Raw genomic sequence first — 22,628 nt, forward strand, 5'->3', positions numbered from 1 at the left:
GTCACTGTAATTTGTTTTAATGAGACGCGTTTGTCTAACCACTTCAACTTTAGTCAAATAGCTCGAGGCGTAACGTATCAGGACATGGTTTATGTACTTAAACCATGCCCTAAACAGCACCAAAGGGTAATTTGTTTGGGGAATCAAATGGTGGAATAAATTTTATGCTGTGTACAGATTTAGAAGAACCTATAATTTGTTCCTAAAGCTAACAAAAGTCATCGTACTTTTAGTCTTTTTTAACATTAGCAATTTAACTTTAAATTAAATATGGATTAAATTAAACGTTTGAGAGTCGGCAATGCAATTTATGATACTACTCTATGTGAGGGTTTAAAGCTGAAGTGTGATAATACTGCCTCATAGTGGAGAATAGCCGCGAAGCAGGAGTCATACTAAATTTGTGTCATACTACTTGTGACTAAATTTGAACAAGACTAAGGTCTAAACTAGGGGTAGGGACGAGGGAACGTTAATGCGGGAGAGCCACTGCCCTGTTTAGCACCAACCCTAATCAAACAGCCCTGAAGGTAATCAAGCTGGTCAGGATTACTTAAGTTACGAGCAGATGAGTGTTTTTCCTTCTTCAGGGTTGGAGCTAAACTCTGCAGGATCATCTTTCCCTACCCCTGGTCTAAACAAAAGGTTCTCAACTCTGGGGCTCGAGGTCCACTTTGCTGCAACGTTTAGCTCCAAACATGATCAAACACACCTGCCTGTAACTTTCTAGAAAGCCTGAATACCTGGGTTCTTTCCTAAACCTCCCCCTCCACCCTCAAATAGGGCATTATTTGTTCGAACGTGTCCGAAGTTATCAATTGCATTCATTCTAGCCCACAGTGCACCACAGTAACTACAGCCGATGTACACGCAACAGCTTTCTGAATTCCCTCGCTCGTTTTCATTCACAGTGATCGGGTTTAGGGGGGCCATTCTGGATTCATCCCTTGGTTACACACTTGTGTGTTACATTAGAGTTAAAACTAAACTCTGCAGGAATGTGGCTCTCGAGGGCCAGAGTATAGTCTATAGTCTAAACCTATGACAAAATAATGACAGAAACTTTAATGTTTAAAATTTTTATTTTCTGTTTAACATATTTTGATCTTCTCAAAGAAAAACTAACCCCCATGTTCTGTACGTACCCACCTAATTTAAAACTCAAAACATTTTCAATGCTGAACTGATAATGAAAGGCAAACAACCTCTTTTTTAACTTTTACAATTTGTTTTTTAGATTTCAGCATGTACCAAAGTTCATCATCAACCTTTATCTGTACATGTCAATAGTTGTAGTTAATCACTTGAACATTAACATACCAACAATACATAGAAAACACTGTGGAAATATCCCACAGTCTGGTATGAGTGAAGTCAATGTAGGGGAAACATCCTCAGCAAGGCTCAGATTACTTTAGATGACTGAGTGGTGTAGATATAGCCTGTGCTGTTTTTTTCTAGTAATAAGTGTTACGTTAATATCAACCAGGGCAGTTCTATTTTGTACAATTAAGGCATGTGAAACACCCAAAATGATGGACAGAATTCAAACCGGGACCAAAATCATTTACATTATTTACAGGGTATTCAGTCCACATCTCACCCGGGAGCAAGATGGAAGAATGTTCAAATGTCTTTCTACACAAAGTCTCTCCTCACGCATGTACACATCAAGTCTGTCTGTGGGTCCCATTCTTTGGGAGGACGAAAGAGAGAGGAAGTGAAAGACAAGAGAAGAAAGAAGAGAGAGTGGTAGTCTCTTGCTTAATTCAGTTCAACGACATCATAAGATGTGTACTGGTGCGTGTGATGGCCCAAGCCGGGTTTACGTCTATCCTTTAAGAACTGAAAAACAGAAAACCAGGATTAAAGCACAAGCACAATGAGTAAATCGTTTTCATTCTTGGCCTGTCACGTCTTACCTGCTTCGCTGCAGTTCAGTTGTTTCAACTTGCATCCATTAACTCCGCATGTCAACAATTGCTGTAAAAGTTGTTTCAATTTCTCATTGTATTAACAGACAATCATGACAAGTCTGTCCTTGAGATTTAGTTCAAGTGAAGAAACGAGGAGCATGCTTCAGTCCGTCTCCTCTCCAAATATTCATCACATCTAGACTCCTCAACCCGCAGCAGGGAAGAGTTTTTGAAGAAATGATTGATAGATGTGAGAATCTGCGGTTTCTCCACACAGTAATCTTCTCAAAAAGGCATAAAGGGTTTTTTAAAATCTAACATTCAAACTGAACACGTATTTTCAAATGCTGTAGGACTTTCCTTCATTTGATAGTGTTGCAGAGAGCAGTGGGGATTGCAGCTCAAAGGATGCAGAAAACTCCATCCCTTTTGTGTGTGGATGAAATGGATCCGCACATTCCCTGCCTCTGTGTAGCACAATGCAGCTGGTTGCCACTCCTTTCCGTACTCCAGGATGGCATGAGTTAGTGCTGATATCCTCTCCGTGCTTGTTTTTAGTCTTTGTCTTTTATTTTTTTTTACAAAAATATAATCCAGTCAGAACAGTGTGAAATACGTTTAAAGCCGGAATCTTCTTTTCTACAGATCAAGTATCCGCAATCATCTTCTGTTCTGATCCTCAGTCTCTTCCTATTCAGGTGAATACACATTTGATGCAAAACATCACGTATTTCGATCCCAAAACCCATGTACTGGGGGAGGGGAAGGGGGAGATAGATTTTGTCTTTCAAAGAAAGAAAAAAAAAATGTACGGCTACACATTGCAAATCCTTGGCTCTCAATGGCCCTGTATAAAGAGCGCAAGTAACAAGATGGAGAGACGGCAGTTCCATCTCCGGGTGATGTGAGTGTTCTGGAAGAGCACCAGCCGGAGACCGTAAGCTCAGTACAGGCCATGCGCTTCCCAGAATCTGACCTCAGATAATAGGCATATTCCGAATGGTGAGGCGTGTCCCATTTTGCTCCGAGACACTCAAGCCTTGTTGTCAGATGCACTGGTATACATTGTTTCTTTTGAAATACATTCATTCATAATACAACATCCTCATGAGGCAAAAAAAAAAAAAACTAACAAATTAAAACATTATTCAAAAAATACAAGGTAGCAGCCTAGAAAGTGCTCCAACTGATAAAGTTCGAATACTTTGTATAGAACAATAAAAAAATAATTCAATCATTCTTTTTCAACAGCAACGAAAAAGTAACAACTGACATACAGGATCACAGCGCCCTCATGACTGCCTCAAAACACCAGCCAACAGAATCCACAAACACACACACGCACACACTTTCTGGACAGAAGGCAATAGTTCACATCGTGGACAGAGAATGAGTGATAGGGGAAGAGATGTAATGTAAGTATAGTTTGTGGACAGACAACAGGAGCTTACATGTATACACAAAACAAACCCAGAGACCCCGGTTGCCCTCTTAGAACAGAGCCAAACGGGTCAAACAGCACCTCAGTCATGCTTTGAAACACTGAAGGGTAAAAAAAACGCAATGCTTGACTGTCCTATCAGCCTCTTTAAGAGCCTATGTAGAAAAAAAGCACAAACTTCTTCTGTCCATTTACACACACACACACACACACACTTCAGCACACATGCTCAATGAAGTACAAAAATTGTGTTGAACAGAATAAAAGCATGGCATTTGTTTTATACAGGTTGGTAAGCAATAAAAATTGTGCAGACTTCATCTCAATTACACTAGCAAACGCTCGCAAGAATCCTCATAACTATCCTAATTTTTTTTTTCCTTTTTCTTTTTTTGTTAAACAAGTGCAAATCTTCAAGTTTTCAAATTCATATTTTTATAGCTTTACCATGAACATAAAAATACAACAGTGTTTGTCTGTTAGGAGAGATGCTCGACTCAAATCTCCCCTAAGAACGTTTCTCAACCTCCGTGTTCGATACGGCGGAAACCACTCTGTTCCTACCTCTCGTATGTACTCATACAAATATTCTACACATAATATATGCAACAATATATTCACACATTTTGCATTGTAAAAAAAGGACAAAACTCTTTCAAATATGAAAACATTAAAGTGCAATGGTTTAGGTAAGGTGCTATACTGAAGGGAGGCGGAAGAGTAACTCCTCTTCACACCTAACCTCCCAACAACCTCCTTCTGCTCCTCTCACAGTGCAGAGTGAGAGAAGGAGGGAGAAAGAGAAAGAGAGGGGGCGTGGACAAATATTGTCCCACCCCTTCCCTCACTGAGCAGTGCACATTCCTCTGCTGATTTGCTCCAGGTTTAAGGCCTCAGGTAAACTCAAGTAGACGGGTTGGGTCAGTAATCCTCCACCTGCTCCAGCTCACCATTCCCCAGGAATGAGTAGCCTGCGGAGGTGGGAAACAGGAGAACAGAGGTTGAGAGGTCAGAGGGCTCACTTTCTACAAGAAATTTCCCATCTGGGAATATACTAATGACTAATTCATAAACATTCCTTGAACTTTTTTTCCCCTTGAAGCAGGGTAGAAAACGCTTTTCAATAAGAACATCAGTAAACAGATCCTCCTCTCTAGATGAAGATCTCACTATGACCCAGACAGCAAGAATTTGACTAGGAGCCAGAGCGCAGATTAAAACAACAGTAGTTCCTAGGGTTATTCTGGGTAATGTATGCAAGCTGATGGGTAAAGCTGAACGTAACCTAGCAGGGGTGTGTGAGTGTTTATGAAAGCATGCCCACTAACCGAGGATACTGGGGTCAGAGTGGAGCATCATGCTAGGCTTTTTCTTCGTTTTTCCTCCCTGAGTGTCATACACACTGCCGCCCTTACTCATGTGAGCTGCCTGGAACATTGACTAAGGAGAATAACCAGAAGACTTTGAAATGCAACAATGGACACGGCAAAGGGCAAGTTATACATTTAGATGTATGAAAATAATTACTGATATCATGATATCTTAATATTGAAAATAATTGAATGGCATGTCTACCTGCAGGGGGAAGTTCATGTTCAATCCAGAGACTTCCTTGGACAGCTGTGGAAATTTTCAGTACATTAAAGGGATAGTTTACCCAAAAATGAAAATTACTGCATGATTTACTTACCAAGTCATCCTAGGTGTTTTTGAAATTCTTCTTTCAGATGAATACAATCAGAGTTATATAGAAAACATATCCTGGCTCTTCCAAGCTTTATAATGGCAGTGAATGGCTGATTTGTTTTGAAGTCCATAAAAGTACACCTATTAGGGCTGCACGATAAATTGCAATTAAACTGCACTTTGGCAAAGGCTGCGATTATTTAATGCGCAGCTTCTCAGTGAAGCACGCCTGCAATCAGCTCTCACGCAAGGTACTCCAAATATGTGCCACAGAAGTACAGTAGCGCACATCATTCCAGATAATGCCTATGAACATCATACTATCGGTGACCTGAATAAACAGAAGACTAGAACACTTTAAACATGACTAAATGCTTCTCATGTTTGGAAAGATGTTTGATGCGTGATGCTTTTTCAAATGCACATTATAAGCAACTCAAACTCAGTGATTTCAGATGGAGCAACATTTACTACTGATCACACAGCCATCCTGCACTGACAAACAGCAAAAATAAAAGCCCAGCCTTTACGTTTTCAAAATCGCAATGAGCCAAATCACGATAAACGTTATTTCATCTTCATTGTGATTCCTCGTTTAGCCCTAGCATCTATCAATCATAAAAGTGTTCCTCATGGCTCTGGGGGGTTAATAAATGCCTTCTGAAGTGACATGATGTGTTTGTATAAGAAAAATATACATATTTAAAACGTTAAATTTATAGCAAAATTGTGCTGGCAATTTATGACTTAGACCAAAAGAATAACCGCTGACGTGATATATGACGCAGAATGTAAGAGTTTTACATATGGATATTTTTCTCACCAGTGCATCACTTTGCTTCTAAATGCCTTTATTAACCCCCCAGAGCTGTTTGAATATCTTTTATGATGGATATATGCACTTTTATGGACTTCAAAAAAGAAAACGCTTGTCTTTTTTTCTTTTTTTACTCTGACTGTGCTCGTTTGAAAGAAGAATGTCATATACACCTAGGATGACTTGAGGGTGAGTAAATCATAGGCTAATTTTCATTTTTGGGTGACCTAACCCTTTAAGACCATTGCATGCATAAAAAATTCTTAACAACGAGAAAGACAAAAGAATAATTGACATTCAGAAACCTGCTGCTGTTGTCTCTGGTGGTTTGCTTTCTGTTTGGCACGGCGCTCCAGGAACTGCTTGGCAAACTCTTTGGCTTCAATGGTATCGCCCAGATAAATGCGGATAAAGTCATGTACTTCATAAGGAGACTCCACCTCCTTCAGATATGCCACAATAGTGGGCACTACAGACAGAAATAAGCATAACAATGCTAATTTTAGTTCCTCTTGGAGTAGAGAGCAGAAAGAGAAGCAAAAAAACAACTGTGACTATTACCATCTAGTGAAGAGGAATTATTTGCAGAAGTGTTAAGAGCATGGAGCATTTGTTCACACCAAGTGGTGAAACCGTCCTGAGGTTTCATCCCCTGAAGAAGCTTCAGAAGCCTCTCCTCATCATCAGTACGCTTACGCCGATTCAGCATGTACTGATCACTGAGAACACAGACACATTTTGGGTTAAAACTGCATGTAAAAACAGGTTTAAATGGAGAGGTAAGTTGTGTGAGTGCAAATTTGTGTACCTGAGAGAGGGACTGCTGCGGCTGTTCTTCAGGCCAATGTTGCGATGGCTGGACTGGTTCTTCATGGCCTCGTCCCACATACCCATAGCAGGGTTTCCGCCTCCGACCTTTCCTTCCATACTAGCTCCTGACCACATCCCAGTATCATTCCACTGGCCCATTGTCAAACCTCCATGCTGATCAAAACAAGCATAAAGAGAGTTAAAGCAGAAGAACTAATACAAGGAAGACATTCCCAACATTACAAAAAACTAAACACCTCATACTATTTGCCAGCCATTTAGATGTATTTTAAAACAGATTTCCACTGTCAAGATGTTTTTACCCTTTGCTGCTGCACTCTCTGCTGCTGCTGTTTGAGAAGTCTCTCTGCCTCCATCTCCAGGAGTCCCATGCTCTTTCCGGAACCTTTGCCCAGAGAGAGAGCTCCTGCCTGGCTTCCGCTCCACCCTGCGCCCCCCGACACACTCTGCTGCTGGCTCTGCTGCAGAAATTTCATGATCAACTCCTGCTGCTGACGGCACTGCTATAAAACACAAACATACAAATGTGTTAGAAATCTTAAACCTTTCATAGTGCAACAGATGTGGCTCAGCGCGTGAGGGGACACTCACCTGTTTTCGTCTATAAAGCTCCTCCTCATCTCTCCTCTTCTGTTCCTCCTGCTGCCGGCGCTTTTCCTCCCTCCGTTTTCTCTCCTCTTCTTCCCGCTTCACCCTGAGTTCAGCTTCACGCCTCTCCTGCTGGATCTAACACATGGGCGGTACACTCAATTAACAAAAGGGCAATATGAGTGAAGTTTACACATTCAACATGAAATGTAATCAGCTAAATGAGCAAGTCATAAAGTCACAGTCCTGCTTTTTACACCAAAGCTAGGGTTATGTATACAGGAGATCTTGCATTAAACTAGTATGGTAGTCGACTACTTCCAACTCTAGTCGACATTGTCAGAAGCCATCAAGAACTCGAGTGTGCAATAACCACAACTTTACGTCGACAAGTTTGTTTTTCCCCTCGCAATCCAGCGAGCCGGCTCGTAACTGCAACAAAAAGTATGTGGCAGGAGGACAATGACAGTGAAGAGACTATATTATTTTTTGGTTTTTGTCAAATATAGATCTAAGTGTTGCGAGAATAGATCTGTTACTGTTATTACTGTTTAAGACATGTTCAATTGTATATGAGGATGCTAATGTATATAATGCTGTATAACACCCCTAGGCTAACTTAAAATTCAAATGTATTAATATATGTATGCACATGTTCGATGTCAGAGGTGCAGCTATTAAGGTTATAATGTTGCGCGTCTATTTAGAACTGGTTATTTTGCCCATGTAAAATAAAAATTAAACCTGCTATAATAATGTTTTACAATACATTTAAGATAAAATAGTTGCAAAAATTGGGCTGTTAATTAATAAACACTTTTTGACATTATTTTCGCCTTTTTCTAAAACATTAACACAAACCACAAGTACTTAATTTGGGTATCGTTTTGACAACTAACTGACTAGGAGAAATCGGTGTTGTGCAACCTGTGGTGTACAGTGCATGTTACATAAATGTCATCACAGTTGAAAATGGTCCAAATAAATAGGATGATGAAACAAGAACAGCAACAACCTGCTGGCAAGTTGGTTAAGAGACATTCACAACTCTAGTTTAAAGTGTGCAAATTAGGGCTATCAAACATAACATTAATTTTGTGATTTTTCAGTTGAACAAATTACCACAGCATCTGTTTTTTTCCATCGTCCTTTGACTAGTTACATTATGGTCTAGTTTCACAGACAGAGCTTAAATTAAGCTATGGCCTTAAATCAATTAGGATATTTAAGTAGCTTTTATAAATGTTCCTTAGAATGAATTACATGTGTGCATCTTGAGAAAAAACATTGGCACTGACATGTTTTAAGATATGTGAGAACAAGATTAACAAGTCAATAATTACAGATCAAACATGCATTTTATTCTGAGACTAGCTTAAGCCTTGTCTGAAAAACCTGGGGTGTGTGATCAAAAGTTGTATTCATGCAAATGCTTTTAAAAAATTTAAGCACAAGACACAAAAGAGAACTCTGTGTGGTACTGGCACACTATCTGTGAATCTCCTGTCTGTGTGACACGACTCATGGGCACAGAAAGCCGCTTTAGACCGTGTGCCAGTACAGCATTGATTTGTCTTTCGCACTTGAAGAGACAAAAACACACAAAATTATACCAAAATGCTTTCGCTGAGTATCCTCATAAGCAGTCTTACAGAGTTAAAGAATTAAATGAACATAAAAAGTTGAGAAAGTCAAAAGAATAAGAGAAAAATCACTCACTGCTCACTGTAAATGTGAAACAATATAAAATATTAAGAACTTGAATGTTAGGCGTGATTAATCATGCTTAGTTACAGAAAAATGTGCTATAGTTTTATTTTCTATCAATTGACAGCACTAACACAAAGGTATTTTATCAGTCATAATGGTGAAATAGACAAGGTCCAGGTTATGTGCTCGGTTGTATGCATTTGCCAAGCATTCAAGTCAAAACTGAAGTAATAATTTGGGCTTTAGTCAACATTGAACCCTTGACCAAAACAAGACCAGTAAACTTTAACAGGACAGACCACTTTACTACAGCAAATGTTGAATGGCAAGAGTATATAAGTGGCCTACTTTCTGCAAATGTTCAAGAGTTGGACCCTGAGCGGAGTTACTCATGGTTAAGTCCCACAGACTGGTCTCGCCACCTAAAAAGACAGAAAAGCCAATGGTATGAACAATAGGACTTCACTAAATAAAGTGGCCATTACAAAGCATCAATGCAGCTTGTAGTACCTGACTGCTGAGAGACTGAGGTAGGCATGTCCCACAAGGGCCCGGTGTCTGGCACTGACATGGACCTGTTCATCGCAGGCATCCCAGTCTCCCCACACCTGAAACAAACACATGACTCACAATCATAAACCCAAAACACATGCATATACCTAGTCAGCTGATGCATTAATCGCATGGGGTTGATACCTGTTTATGTGCTGAAATCTCAACTGAAGTTGTTGGTACAGGGCTGCAGTAGCAGCTTGTTCCAATTGTTTCTTCAACACCTCCTGGTCCATGTTCCCCTAAAGCAACAGAAGTACAAGTTTTTAGTCTGTTTTTCTATCCAACTTTAATATTTTAACCTTTTTTTGGATAGTGGAGAACAGCAAGGCTATGATGATGAAGGACAGAAGTATGAGATCGGAAAGGAACCTTGAGATGGGAACCAAATTGGGTTACCCATTACCAGTGGTGTAAAGTAATGAATTATAAATACTAAATTAGCTAAATATTAATTCAGCTTGATTGTTTGCCAGGCTTCAAAGTGCATTAGGCATTAACCGATCATCACAGCTAGATTTTTGTTTAGATTTGGTTTACATGTAAACGCATTAACCTGCTTTCTGTCGGCATATTGAAGTGCATATTTTAACGTAATGTGGAGATTTAAAAATGTGGTCCATGTATATAGCAAATAACTTTCAAAAAACATCTGATTTATATTTAAATCACATTTATTTCTGAATAAATCGCCAAAGTGAAAATTGTGAGTTACTCAATTCTGATTTGGTAAGTGTATTCTTTTACAGAGAAAACATCCATTGAAATTAAAGCAGTAGGCCTACAATGATTGCGTCTTTTTTTTTCAACGTAAAATTGTTAAGGTACAGCTTTTGCAACCTTTTTTAATTAACCGCAAGAAAACCTCTACAGAATGGTTGTCATAAATGTTACCAGATTATTGGTTGCTTTCTAAAATATTACATGTGTATTTTTAGTGCTAGCAGTCAAAAATAAAAAATAGTCAAAGACTGAAATACTGTTGGTGATCTGATGGGTTTTTTTGTTGTTGTTCTTACTGAGAATCATCAATAAAAAAGTAAGCTACATTTTTAATTTGCAGGGTATAAGGTGGAATAACATTCATAGCATAATACTCACTACTCGTGAGTACTTTTATAGGGGCTACTTTTTACTCCTACTTTGTTTAGTATTTAGGACAGGTACTTTTACTCTACAAGAACTACATTTTTTTGACAAGTAACAGTACTTCTACTTGAGTATGCTTTTTCAGTACCCGTTCCACCACTGGCCATTACAGTATCAAGATATGTCAGAGCACTGCCCACAAGGTTATAGCGCCAAAAAGAAAAAGAGCCTATTTTCGAAAAAGTGGAGTGTTCCTTTAATACACAGATTTCGATGTTAATAAATGATCAAATTATACATTTTTAGCATTTAACATCATTCTAAAAATGTCCACCTTTTGATCATGGTATACTTGTCTTTTTAATGAAAACTTTATCTATATTATTTTAAGATGGACATTTACTGAAGTGAATCACCTTAGGTCTACTTGATCATCCATTCAACTTTTTTTTTAAGTAAAAAAAAATTATGTTAAAATGTAAGCATCTCTCAATCATCATTGCATTATTTGTTTTGCTTCCCGCAATGATATTTACATATAGTCTGTTATAATGATCTCATTGATTAACATTACAAGCAATCTTAATTTCATCTTATTTTTTGGTCACATAAATATCAGCAACTGAACCAATTTCCAAATGTTTTTTTCCCCTCCTCGAGTCTGAGATGCATATTCTTCTATACCTTACTAAATGAGCAATAAAATCCTGATGCATTAAATAGGATGCTCAAAAAACAACATGATAACTTTTTTCTGATTTTGTTGGTCCAATAAAGGTTCAATAAACTGTTTTATTTAAAAAAAAAAAAACACAAAAAAAAAAACCAATTAATTCAAACTATGATTTCATATGTCAGCTTTACAGGGTTAAAAATGGTAAAACCTTTGTAACAAAGCCCTGAGTGGCTTATTGATAACGCATGGTTTATAGGTTCATGAAACCTTTTTGTAAACAATTCGCTATTCCTTACCAGAAGCGGGGGAGGGGAGGGACCAGGAGAGAAAGGCACACGTCCCCACATCTTGATAACTTCACCCAAGGGCTGAAATCCCTCATCACAGCCACGTTTGACCAGCAGGTTCATGGCGAAATAACCCGCTTGAAACCACTCACACATCTCCACTGTAGTGAATGGACCTGAAAGAGAGACATCCATGGCAGCTCAACATTTTACGCTGCAAAAAAAAACACAAACAACCGCCACTTATGATCAATGATGTGGTAGTGAACATTACCTTGAATCTCCCCTTGAGGGTCTTTGTAGAACCACTTCATTGCGGATTCGTGGGACAGAGGCAGAGCGCTGGCAGAGTGCGGGAGAGTGTGTGAGGAGGAGTGAGAGTGGGTGTGGGTATTCGGGTGTGTGTGAGTGTGTGCCATATTGATGTGGCTCTCCTGAAGAGCTTGAGTGAAACATTCCTCTTCAAGGGATGTGTCTTGCAGAGACGCTACCATCTTCTCAGCCTCCTTTAAAAGACAGATCTTTTTTACATTGAGCTTCTGTCATAAGAATGGAGAGCAACAAAAATGAGCAAACACACACTGACCTGCTGAAGGTGCTTCATGCCATCTTCCTCCTCTGTGTCTCCCCCTACTGTTGGAAGGGCAGTACCAACGGTTGAGGGAGGAGAGGAGCTCTGCGTCTGAGGTGTGGTGCCATGTGCTGGAGGTGCATCTATAAGAACAACAGCAGGGTTAATGTGTTGCATAGCAAGTTCTTGAAACAAAAGTGACAGAGTGAATTCAAAAACAGTAACAGAGTGAATGCAAGAGACAGGAAAGAATACCTTCAGTTGGCTGGGGTGCAGGTTTGGAGGGAGGAGGGGCTATAGGTTTGGGAGTCTCTTGCTCTGAAGGGTGCAGAGGAGGAGGAGCACACACAGCATTAGGAGACGTCGACTTCCTGTCTCCATCACACACAGCTGTTGGCTCACATTCTTCTGCTAAAATAAGAAGAGACAAATTTAGGAAACTGTAAAAAAAAAGTGAGAAAACATTTCAGCATGAAAAAGGAAGACGCTAATGGTTAAATGCTAATCTTGGTCAGATGATTCAAAACAGAGGGCAACCGCCACTTCCTGATAAACGTGCCAGACACAGAATCGAATCAAATGAGTTTCTAAAATATAAGGTCTTACGTTTATCAGCAGGGCTGTCTGTCTTCTCCTGACTAGACTCTTCTTCATCCTCCAGAGCCTCAAATTCCAGTTCCTGGTCTTCAGGGATTGCATCTCTGGAGCTTTTCTGAAGGTTCAAATAAACCATTTCATATATTTTTTACTTACTTAACAGACATGTGCAAAAATACATCTTAAACTTAATTGAAACACTTTGAAGTGACTCTCCAAAACAAAAGCATACCTTGATGCACATGAAGGCTCCAGAAGAATCAAAGGTTCCCATCTCCCCCTCTTCTTCATCAGTGCACCACTCAGGCAGGCCGTCTCGATCTTCCTCTCCTCCCTCACTTCCAGCCCTTCTCCTTCCTCCTTCTCCATCTCGGAAGTCAAAGTCAAACTTCCTACGGCGGCCTTCCCCACTAACATGATCCCGCCAACCTGCTGAACGAGGACCTCCGTCTAGATGGGTGAGAAGACAAGTTAAAAAAGAGAAGAAATAAAAGAACTTTAATATTTAGATAAAGGCAAACGTACCTTCACGACGACCTCCGGCAATTCTCCAGCTTCCTCCAGGTTCTGCCCCTTCCTCTTCCTCCTGCTCCTCTCTGAGAGTACGCCAGTTATCGCTGTCTGAGCGTGCATAGTCCTTCCTTCCTCCTGCTCCGCCATCCTCAAACCCACCACGCCCACCGTCACCACGCCTCACGGGCTTCTCAAAGCGCCGCTCACCTCTAAAACAGCAATTATACTAAATGATCAGCACAAGAGGACATGAATATCTCGCACTTACTCAGTTTCTACATCAATGTTTAAGGTTTATAATGCATTTTATAAACATTAGGGGTGCAACGATATTTAAACTTGAACTGAAGAACCACATAGCAACCACCGTATGTACCGTGGTACCCTCATGGTGTATTGAAAATGTTGCTTTGATGCTCAGTCCAAGCGGCAGCATGGAACGCGATATCTTTACAGAATAAACATTAATTAAAGGTTAATGTTTATTAACCAGTCTATGGTCTTATATTATATTATAATATTCTTATATTATATTATAATATTATAATATATTATATTAATTCAAAGTGATTACAATTCATATAATACAAATTTAATAAATAATTAGCACCGAAAGATTTTAGAAAATTTAAAGAATTAGCACCACAATTTTATTTCTAAAGTTTTTTCATTATAAACTGCTTTAATTTGGAACGAGAGATACAGGGGGTGTGGCTTTATTGTGGCTTTACTTGCTGCTGATTGGTCCAGCCTGGGTTTGTGATCTCTAACCCAGAACAAAACCTGCTCCAGAGCAGGTTAGCCGTGCAGAATAAGTTACCATGGTGATAAACACTGCTAAAAACCAATCCATCTTCTTGAGCCCAAAAAAACAGAGTTTGCTCAAACTTACCTGGGAAACAACTGAAACAAGCTTTGTGCAACAGGCAACAGGACTCTTATCAAACAGCTTCCTTGACTGGGTAAACCCAGCCTGATCTGACAGTGATTTGGTCTGGAAACCTGTATATTCATTTCTACTGCTTCAGTTACACTTTTGTGGGAACCAATCACAGACTGGCTTATTCACCTGGTGTGCTATTGGCGGGTTTAACATGAGGACAGTTTGATTGCCTGTTGATCACACCTCTTGTGATCTGATTGAAAGAATATTCAATTGCATACAGAGTCGTTAAATGTATGCTTGTTTATCACGCCTCACGTGCAGTAGAAAATACAGAGCAGACTCCCCAGACCAATGTTCAATTTTAAATTGAGCTTGGTCTGGTGATAGACCGGACAAACAGCTTTCCGTTTCATGGCGAAACATCAGATTTTGTCAGGCCGCCACAGACATGGCCTTCTGAAAAGACTCAAGAGTATCACAATTTAACAATCGCTAAGGCCTTAAGAGTAGACTGACAAAATATGATGTTGATCTGGTTAAATCTCTACAAGGAGTTATTCACAATGTAAAACAAGGCATTGCCTGTTGTCAGTAGGTGGCGCTATGACTAAATATTGGCATGTATAGATGTGCTCAGGCCAGGTTAAAATACGAGGCCTGGAAATGGCAAAAACTGCTAAAGGGGGTTGGAATACACTGCTCTACAGTAATTTGAAAGTGATTGCAGTACCAGTTTTGGCCACAATCTTACGCTTCCTTTAGCTGTCATTCGTTCATCATCTTCGCTTTTTTTGTGAAGCATTTTGTTGCACTTCTGCTACGATAAATCTACATCCACTCTTGCATTGCGTGTGTAATGTAGGCCAGATAGTGAGTCGTGTAGGCTGATGACTGCAGTGTTTAGCGCCCTTATTCAGTGCCTTGCATGTCACTGATCGGTGTTCAAGAACGATTTGGAGCAGGATGATTGAGGGATTGATAGGATTAGAGAGTGAGCATTGGTGTTTGTTTTGGGTGATTTCATATCGCTTACCCCACTTTTAAGAAACTTTTAATTATGATTTAATTGATTTAAGAGACGCAATTTGGTCAGTAAAACATTGTTTAGTTTTCTTCCCGAACGTTTTGAAACGTTACACACCTAATAAACATTTTGATAGATTAGATAACAACATGCATTGTATATTACGCTTACAAATGTACAAATTACTGTAAAACCCACCTGTCATCCCAGCTCTGGCTGCGGTGCATCTCTCGTCCTCTGCCAAACCCGACCTCTTCATCCACACTTCTTTGGTAGAATCCGCCCTCTCCTCTGCCTCTCCCTACAGAAAAACAAATAGATTATTAAAAAAGGATTTTTAAATATTATTCAATTTGCAATATATTATATAATATAAATCACATTAAATACACATTTATACACATTACAATGAAATATACATACAAAATGTATTATATAGTATTTAACCATTTTTATTAAAAATATTATATATTATATAATACATTTCTTGGGAAGAGGTGGAATGTGACCTTGACATTTCTTTGTAATTATTTTCACACAAAAAAAAGATGCAGAAACTTATGTAGCTGGAAAGACGATCTTCACTGTAGTTACACACAAACAGACACACACACAAAAAAAATCGAATTCATTTTACACTCATGTCCATACAGAAATGATTTAATAAAGCAATCATGTAATATTTCTGCACTTGCAAAACAGAATTTGAATTTATTTTTTGGTGCCATTTTCAAACGCACTCGCCGCATCAGCTAAACAAACTCACACCAATGGTCACAACCCACCTCGACCTCCACGAGTGCTTCCACGCCCTCTAGCTACACCTGTTGGTACAGCTCCACCTCCTTTACCCATAAGCCTTAGCACAGCCACACTGTTCACAGACATGGAGAAGTTTCTCTGAAAGGTGAGAGAATTTAAATGAAAATTTTAACATTACATATTTACAATGAACAATATTACTCATGTCATCCAAAAAATAAATGGATGAAATTAGACAATTACAAGACGCATGAGTGACTCACCTGCTCCTCCTCAGTCAGGGGCACCAAGGCCAACGGCTGCTGAGGCTCATCCTGCAGGATAGCAGCAAACTCCTTATCCTGCATGTCCTCAGGGATCTTAAGACGCAAACGAAATCTCAAGTTAAGTATGTGATGGCAAAACATTTATTGACTATTACAATGACTAAAATCTTTAGTTATACAGTCGACCTGTGTGCCTCCTTTACCTTGTTATCTTTGACATAAAGTGCTAACATCTCCTCGCGGCCATAGCGGTAGTCGGCCAACTTGGACTTTGGCATTGCAGGGGAAGGGGGAGGGGACGTCACACTCCCCCCTCTGGATAGTGCACGGAGCCTGAAGAAAGCAGACACTGTCGTGACTATTTTCATCACTCATTTAAACATTATTCTGGATTCAATAGTGTATAAGCAGAAAATGAGATGAGAGATTTATTTTTCATTATTATTATCGAAATTTAAAACAGAGATCATAAATTACACAGAAAAGGGAAACATCTGTTTCCTCCTGCTGACACTTATAGGGGAAGTAAGACAGAAAAAAAAAATTCACCCACACCAGAATGTGGCAGTTCATAAATGTATAGCACACTATGCAAATAAGAGGGAAAATCAGATTATCCAACACATTAAGTGTTTTTTAAGGAGTAATTCACTTTTAAAAATTACTCCATGATTTACTCACCCTCAAGCTATCCTATGGGTATAACACTTTCTTCTTTCTGATGAACAATCCGAGTTATTTTAATGAATACCCTGACACTTCAGCTTTATAATGGCACTGAACAGGGCCAATGAGTTTGAAGCTCAAATTGCATCCATCCATCATAAACCTATTCCACATGGCTCCAGTGGGTTAAGAAAGGCCTTCTGAAATGAATCGATGGGGTTTTGCAAGAAAAATATCCATATCTAAAACTTTATAAAAGTAAAATATCTTGCTCTGCCAGACTGCCTTCCGTATTTAACTTAAGGAAAAAGCGTAACTGCCGCGACACATTACGTCAGACGTAAGTGTTTTGAGCTGCGAGAGGCGTTACACTTACTGCGCAAGTTGAATACGTAAGGTGGTCTGGTGGAAGCTAGATATTTTACTTTATAAAGATTTAAATATGGATTTTTTTACACAAACTTCATCAATATACTTCAGAAGGCCTTTATTAACCCCCAGTGTGGAGTGAAAGTGCCAGGGTATTGATTAATATAGCTATTGTGCTCATCAGAAAGAAGAAAGTCATATAGACCTAGTATGGTTTGAGAGTGAGTAAATCATGGGGTAATTTTCACTTTAAAGTGAATTACTCCTAGGGATGGGTATCGTTAAGATTTTAACAGTATTACTACTCTTACCAATACTTTAACAGTGTTCTTAATTTAAACAGAATTTAAATTAAGAACATAATTAACATTTGCTTTATAATCTGATAATGAAAAATATCTATAGCAAAATAAACAGCAATGTTTAAACAAAACAAATATAAACCAAACATCTTTTTTTTGTGTTTTATGCATACGATAAGAGCAAAGAAACAAAGTAGGCTACAAACAAATGTTCAAATAAATACAATAAATGTACAATAAAACAAAGATACAAATAAAATACAGCGCTTTAACCTCAGGAAGGTCTAACAATACTGTTCAGGTAATGGTCTACAAAAGACATCTAATAAAGTAATCAAATATAAAATAACACTATAGTTTTCACTGTACAGATTTATAGATTCATGCTTTTTAAAATTGCGAGTATCTTTCTCTTCGCCTTCGGTTGTTTGATTCACATTAATGACACAATCGTCAGGGTTTATTAGACACTGCCCCTTTAAGACTAAATGCAGATCTAATATGTTCTCCCAACTATTAAAGCCCATTAAAGACATAAACTGTGTTTAATGAATACTCTCCAAGCGGTCATTTTGACATAGGCTATTTGTTGTGTATTTGATGGTTTAGACATTTATAATATGCAAGTTTTGGTTGGTTTCAAAGCATACACGCATAAGCCGCCTAGTAGTTGGAAACTCATGTGCAGATTATTGTGCTTTTAATAGCTCTATCCATTTATTAACAAACACGACCTGAAATTTAGCAACAGTAGACAGCATCTTACAATAATCACCGATATTGTGCTGATTCTGGCATTAAAATTGGGGTTATGGGGAACCATTGCACAAATAAAGGTGTGAAGGGAGTAGTGCAATATGAAACCCGGCAAGTTTTTAATAGTTTTACCTCATCATTTATTTATAATTGGCAACCATAATCAAAAATACAATTAGATTAATATCACAGTCCTAAAGTGTAACCCCAGACTAAGCTTTTGTTGGTCATCGTCACTCATTAAGCAGGGACTGTCATGTCTCCGCTTTGCTCTCTCTCTCTCTTCTGGTTTTCGACTGGCAACAACGTAACACATGGTTTAATATTATTGCTCATAGAAACGGCTGGCAATATAGAATTCACAATTGAGGTGGATGTAGCGATAATAAAATGTATTTTCTTCATTGTTCCAGTCCTGACAGCAGAACTGATAGCATCAGAGCTTATCGATAATGCGTTCTGTCATAATTTAGCACCGGGGCTCATACTGCCAAAAAGTGCAAAAACATTCGGCAAGTGCCAAACGCAAGTAAACATTGGTTTTGACGAGTTACTGGTTAGAGGGCTAGAAACTGATTGTATAGATAAGAGTTCATTTCCATAAATGGAGACTGCAAGAAAAAGCATATTCATTTGAAGTTATACCATCTGATCTGCATATATTACCATTCTGGACCGAAGTTAAGTGTCTCAGCAGTCATATTCTGTGTGTCCAGAGGGCTCAAGGTTTCTGTTATTAAATGAGAAAGCAAAACAAAACTGAGGTTTCTGAGAACCATTGATATGACAAAATATGAGATGTTATTATTATTAAAAACAATACAAGAAGCATAAATGCTTACCTTGTCCAAAGAACAGGACTGTAAAGGACCAGGATGAACGGGGAGGGGGACAGGAATGAGGTGGAACCTGTCAGAACCTGTACGGTGGTTCTGTGTGCTGAGGTGGACTTGGTAATTTTAAACTCTGTATCAATATTATAATAGCTGCCAGTTTTAGGGAAATAAAGGCTGATGAATATCTAGCCAGATACAAGAGCTCCAAAAGATGGCACACCACACAAATGTGCCAGTAACTTCAGATCTTTAAAAAATAAAGATTCAGCAAATTGAAAACACTTCAGAGAGAAAAACACTCTATGATTAAGAATTTGTGGCAGCATAAATAACAGCGACTGCTGTTGGAAAAAACGTACAGGGCAATTTGTAATGCCGTAACTAACTATTGCTGGGTAACTCTCCTCTCAATTCTTGATCTCTTATTTATATTCTGAATTTTGTTTTACATAGGCAAGCCTTCAGCTCCCAACTCCTCACACCTGCAGAGAAAGAACAAAAACGGACCGCTTATTGTGACCATAAAAATCACGCAAAGCACACACTACATGCTTGCTTAAAGACAGAACCAGGATATTTTTATTCAGATTAACTTTTTGGAAGTTTACATTAAAGTTCAAGCAATGACAAGTTGCAGTGGACTGTTGCACATCATATTAAATGTATGAAGTTATGGCCTAATGTTAATGGACAGAACACATGGAATTTTTTACATTTAAAAACTAATTTTGAAAATCTGCAGAATCCAGCAGGAACTTTTGTAGCTGCAGCTGTGTGGTAACTAGAGCAGATCTGGCAACCCGGATGCCCAAACACTACTGACTTTGTGATTGGTAGATAGGTTGAGGGCAGAGCTCCAGGCCAAAACACAACATGTCAACATCAACATCAGTTGAGGGCTGCAACAACAACTTTTAAATGACAATATCCTGCCTGGACTACTGTTGTCAGTAATATAAGTATTTGAATTTGATTTCTTAATGTCTAGGGACATATCAGGGCCATTTTATGATTAACTGAAATACATTTCTTACATACAGTTCCTTTAAATATGAATATTTTTCTTACACAAACATTGATTTGCTTCAAAGGCCTTAGTTAATCCCCCGGAGCCATGTGGATTACTTTTACAATGAATGGATGCACTTTTCTGGGGTTTTCAAACATTAAGCTGCCATTCTAAAGCTTGGATTAGTCAGAACATTTATAAAAAATAAAAATAAAAAGTTTATATATACACACAAACAAACATGCATACAAAAAGACAAAATAAATACAAACAATAATTTTACAGGCTATTTTGACAGCAATGACACAAAGACATTCTCCTTTTTCTTTGTTTAACTTATTTTAACAACAAAATCTACAATTCTAGAATGTGTGCCAGCGTTACTGAGTTTTCCCTCTGCTCAAATGACCACCGACAAATATTATTACCATGACTTATTTATAAACTTTAGTAGTAACTTAGACACTACAAAAGTTATTATACGGAACAAATACGGAAGTGTTTGCTGTTTTAAGTACATTTATCGTGCACATATTTAAGAAGAGCAACAGAAATTAAACAACTCTGGTGTAAAAACTATTTAGACGAGGTAAAAAATGTGCACATAAAATCAAGCAAGTCTGCACTTTCTGTATAGCTGAGAACTTTTACTGATGGGATTAAATGAATTAAATTTTCATTTTCCATAAGAGAAAACGGGACTAAACAACAAAACGCGGGTTAAAGCTCAACATCCATAAGCCTTCAATGAGAACTTTTCAAACTACAATCATAACTCCACAAGCAACAGTCCCGCTCAATGCGAGAAAACACTCGCCGCGCTCTTACACAACAAACACGGTTGAGACGCTTCCTAGTAAAGGTTATAAGTAATCTGTGTATAACCAGCGAAATAAGTCTGAGACGTTTTAAGAAGACCAAGCGCAGGAAACGCAGCGGTAACGTCTCAAATATGCTCGCCCTCGCTTGCAGGCCTTCATTGCTCCACTCCGAGCCCTTGAACCATCTGATACATTGCGATTAGCTCTAACAACATGGATGTGTTTTTACCATTAAAATGTGCTTTCACCCACCAATGCACAAAGCACGCTACTCATTGAGAAGTTGAAAATGTTTTAGCACGCACCTTTTCTGCGAGCCTGCTGGCCAGCTAGGCTAACGTTAAACTAGCCAGCCACTGTTTTTTCTCCAGAGTTGGATCTTCTTTAAAGAACTCACTCCTTTTGCACGTACGTGCTCCGCAAAAACCGATGGTTTGCCCTTGTATGTTTCCGTTCTGATCACTTGTCTTGTGTTAGTTTCGATGTTGAATTGAATATCTATTTTCCCCCGTATCTCCAACGGTCGCAATGAGTTTTCTGTCTCGCTCGGTCGTCTTGTTGTTTGTGTTTTAGAAAAATGGCTGTTGGACATGAACCACATGAGAAATTCACCCAATGAACCACAAGTTTCTTCTTCTTCTCTTTGATTGACGGCGGATAGAAAACTAAAATGGCGCATTACTGCCATCCACTGCTAGCGGGCTGCAAAGTCACTGGGTTGTGTATGTTAAATTATTATTATTTTTTCTAATCATTAATACTATTATTTTTCGTCATGGCTTTTGTTGTACATTATGACGTTTTATATTTGTAAAACTACGGTTAGGGTAAACAGACAACTTTAAATAACAACATTATAGAGGGAAATTAATTTGAAAAATGTGGGATGTTTATGCTTTTTTGATATGACGATCGCGTTTAAGCTATGTTCCTTTAAAAATGAACTGCAGAATTCATGCATACTGCTCTTACTAGTCAATAATAACTAATACTTTTACAAACAATATTTTTTAAGAACATTCAGTTTACAGGTAACAACTAAAAAAGGAAGAAAAATTGAACGATGGCATTACACAAATTAATAAGGATTACACATTGAAGATAGTAAAGAAAATTGTAGGCAGTGCAAATTGTACATATTTTGATCGTTTTTTGCTGAGCAAGAGTCAAATTAAAAGTAGGCTAAATAATGTTTTATCTCTTGTAATACAACAAAAATATGTTAACAATTTGAAAATTTAGCCTACACATATGAATATAAAATAGGCATATAAAGAGAATGGTTTATTATAAAGCAGGCAATGGAATTAATTGAAAAACCTTGTAAGATAGAAGGCTACTTGAGTTAAACAAACTGACATCTTTCCTGAGCTGAAAAGTAGGCCTATACCTGCATGACCAAAAAGAAAAAGAAGAAGAAGAAGAAGAAGAAGAAGAAGAAGAAGAAGAAGAAGAAGAAGAAGAAGATACTGGAACTGAAGAATAGTATCAGTTATTTTGACAAAAGGAACATTTCGTATCAAAATCAGATCCATTTTGTTGTTGTTTTTTCTTAAGAAAATGTTAGACAGGATAAATGTTATGGAGTGATTTAAATTATAACCAATCAATAATGCAGATTCGCAGAGCCATGCGTCACAGCAATGCAAGGCCAGCA

The 22,628-nt window shown here is 38.4% G+C and overlaps 1 protein-coding gene across 1 annotated transcript; it reads right to left on the minus strand.

The window, feature by feature from the left end:
* Positions 1 to 1,063: 1,063 nt before the first annotated feature.
* gigyf1b (GRB10 interacting GYF protein 1b) lies at positions 1,064 to 21,554 on the minus strand. Its single transcript, XM_067434214.1, has 26 exons — positions 21,277 to 21,554; positions 19,148 to 19,623; positions 18,972 to 19,035; positions 16,416 to 16,545; positions 16,210 to 16,305; positions 15,970 to 16,084; positions 15,383 to 15,485; positions 13,287 to 13,483; positions 12,994 to 13,211; positions 12,771 to 12,876; positions 12,420 to 12,575; positions 12,180 to 12,307; positions 11,868 to 12,099; positions 11,603 to 11,769; positions 9,686 to 9,783; positions 9,500 to 9,597; positions 9,338 to 9,411; positions 7,283 to 7,417; positions 6,994 to 7,194; positions 6,669 to 6,844; positions 6,422 to 6,579; positions 6,166 to 6,329; positions 4,933 to 4,977; positions 4,686 to 4,797; positions 1,923 to 4,328; positions 1,064 to 1,845 (listed from the first exon to the last, which is right to left on the minus strand). Exons 3-25 carry the CDS (start codon positions 19,004 to 19,006, stop codon positions 4,279 to 4,281), a joined length of 2,994 nt encoding a protein of 997 aa, XP_067290315.1. The 5' UTR covers positions 19,007 to 19,035; positions 19,148 to 19,623; positions 21,277 to 21,554; the 3' UTR covers positions 1,064 to 1,845; positions 1,923 to 4,278.
* Positions 21,555 to 22,628: the final 1,074 nt, after the last annotated feature.

The sequence above is a fragment of the Pseudorasbora parva genome, chromosome 23 (assembly GCF_024679245.1).
Source record: "Pseudorasbora parva isolate DD20220531a chromosome 23, ASM2467924v1, whole genome shotgun sequence".
Classification (NCBI taxonomy): Eukaryota; Metazoa; Chordata; class Actinopteri; order Cypriniformes; family Gobionidae; genus Pseudorasbora; species Pseudorasbora parva.

Excerpts from the sequence above, each read along its gene's own strand:
- gigyf1b (XM_067434214.1), bottom strand. The coding sequence starts at position 19,006 with ATGACTGCTGAGACACTTAACTTCGGTCCAGAATG. Across the intron at positions 12,877-12,993 it reads GAGCCTTCATGTGCATCAAG|AAAAGCTCCAGAGATGCAAT; the intron begins GTATGCTTTTGT and ends TTGAACCTTCAG. Across the intron at positions 4,329-4,685 it reads CTCTGACCCCAGTATCCTCG|GCTACTCATTCCTGGGGAAT; the intron begins GTTAGTGGGCAT and ends CCACCTCCGCAG.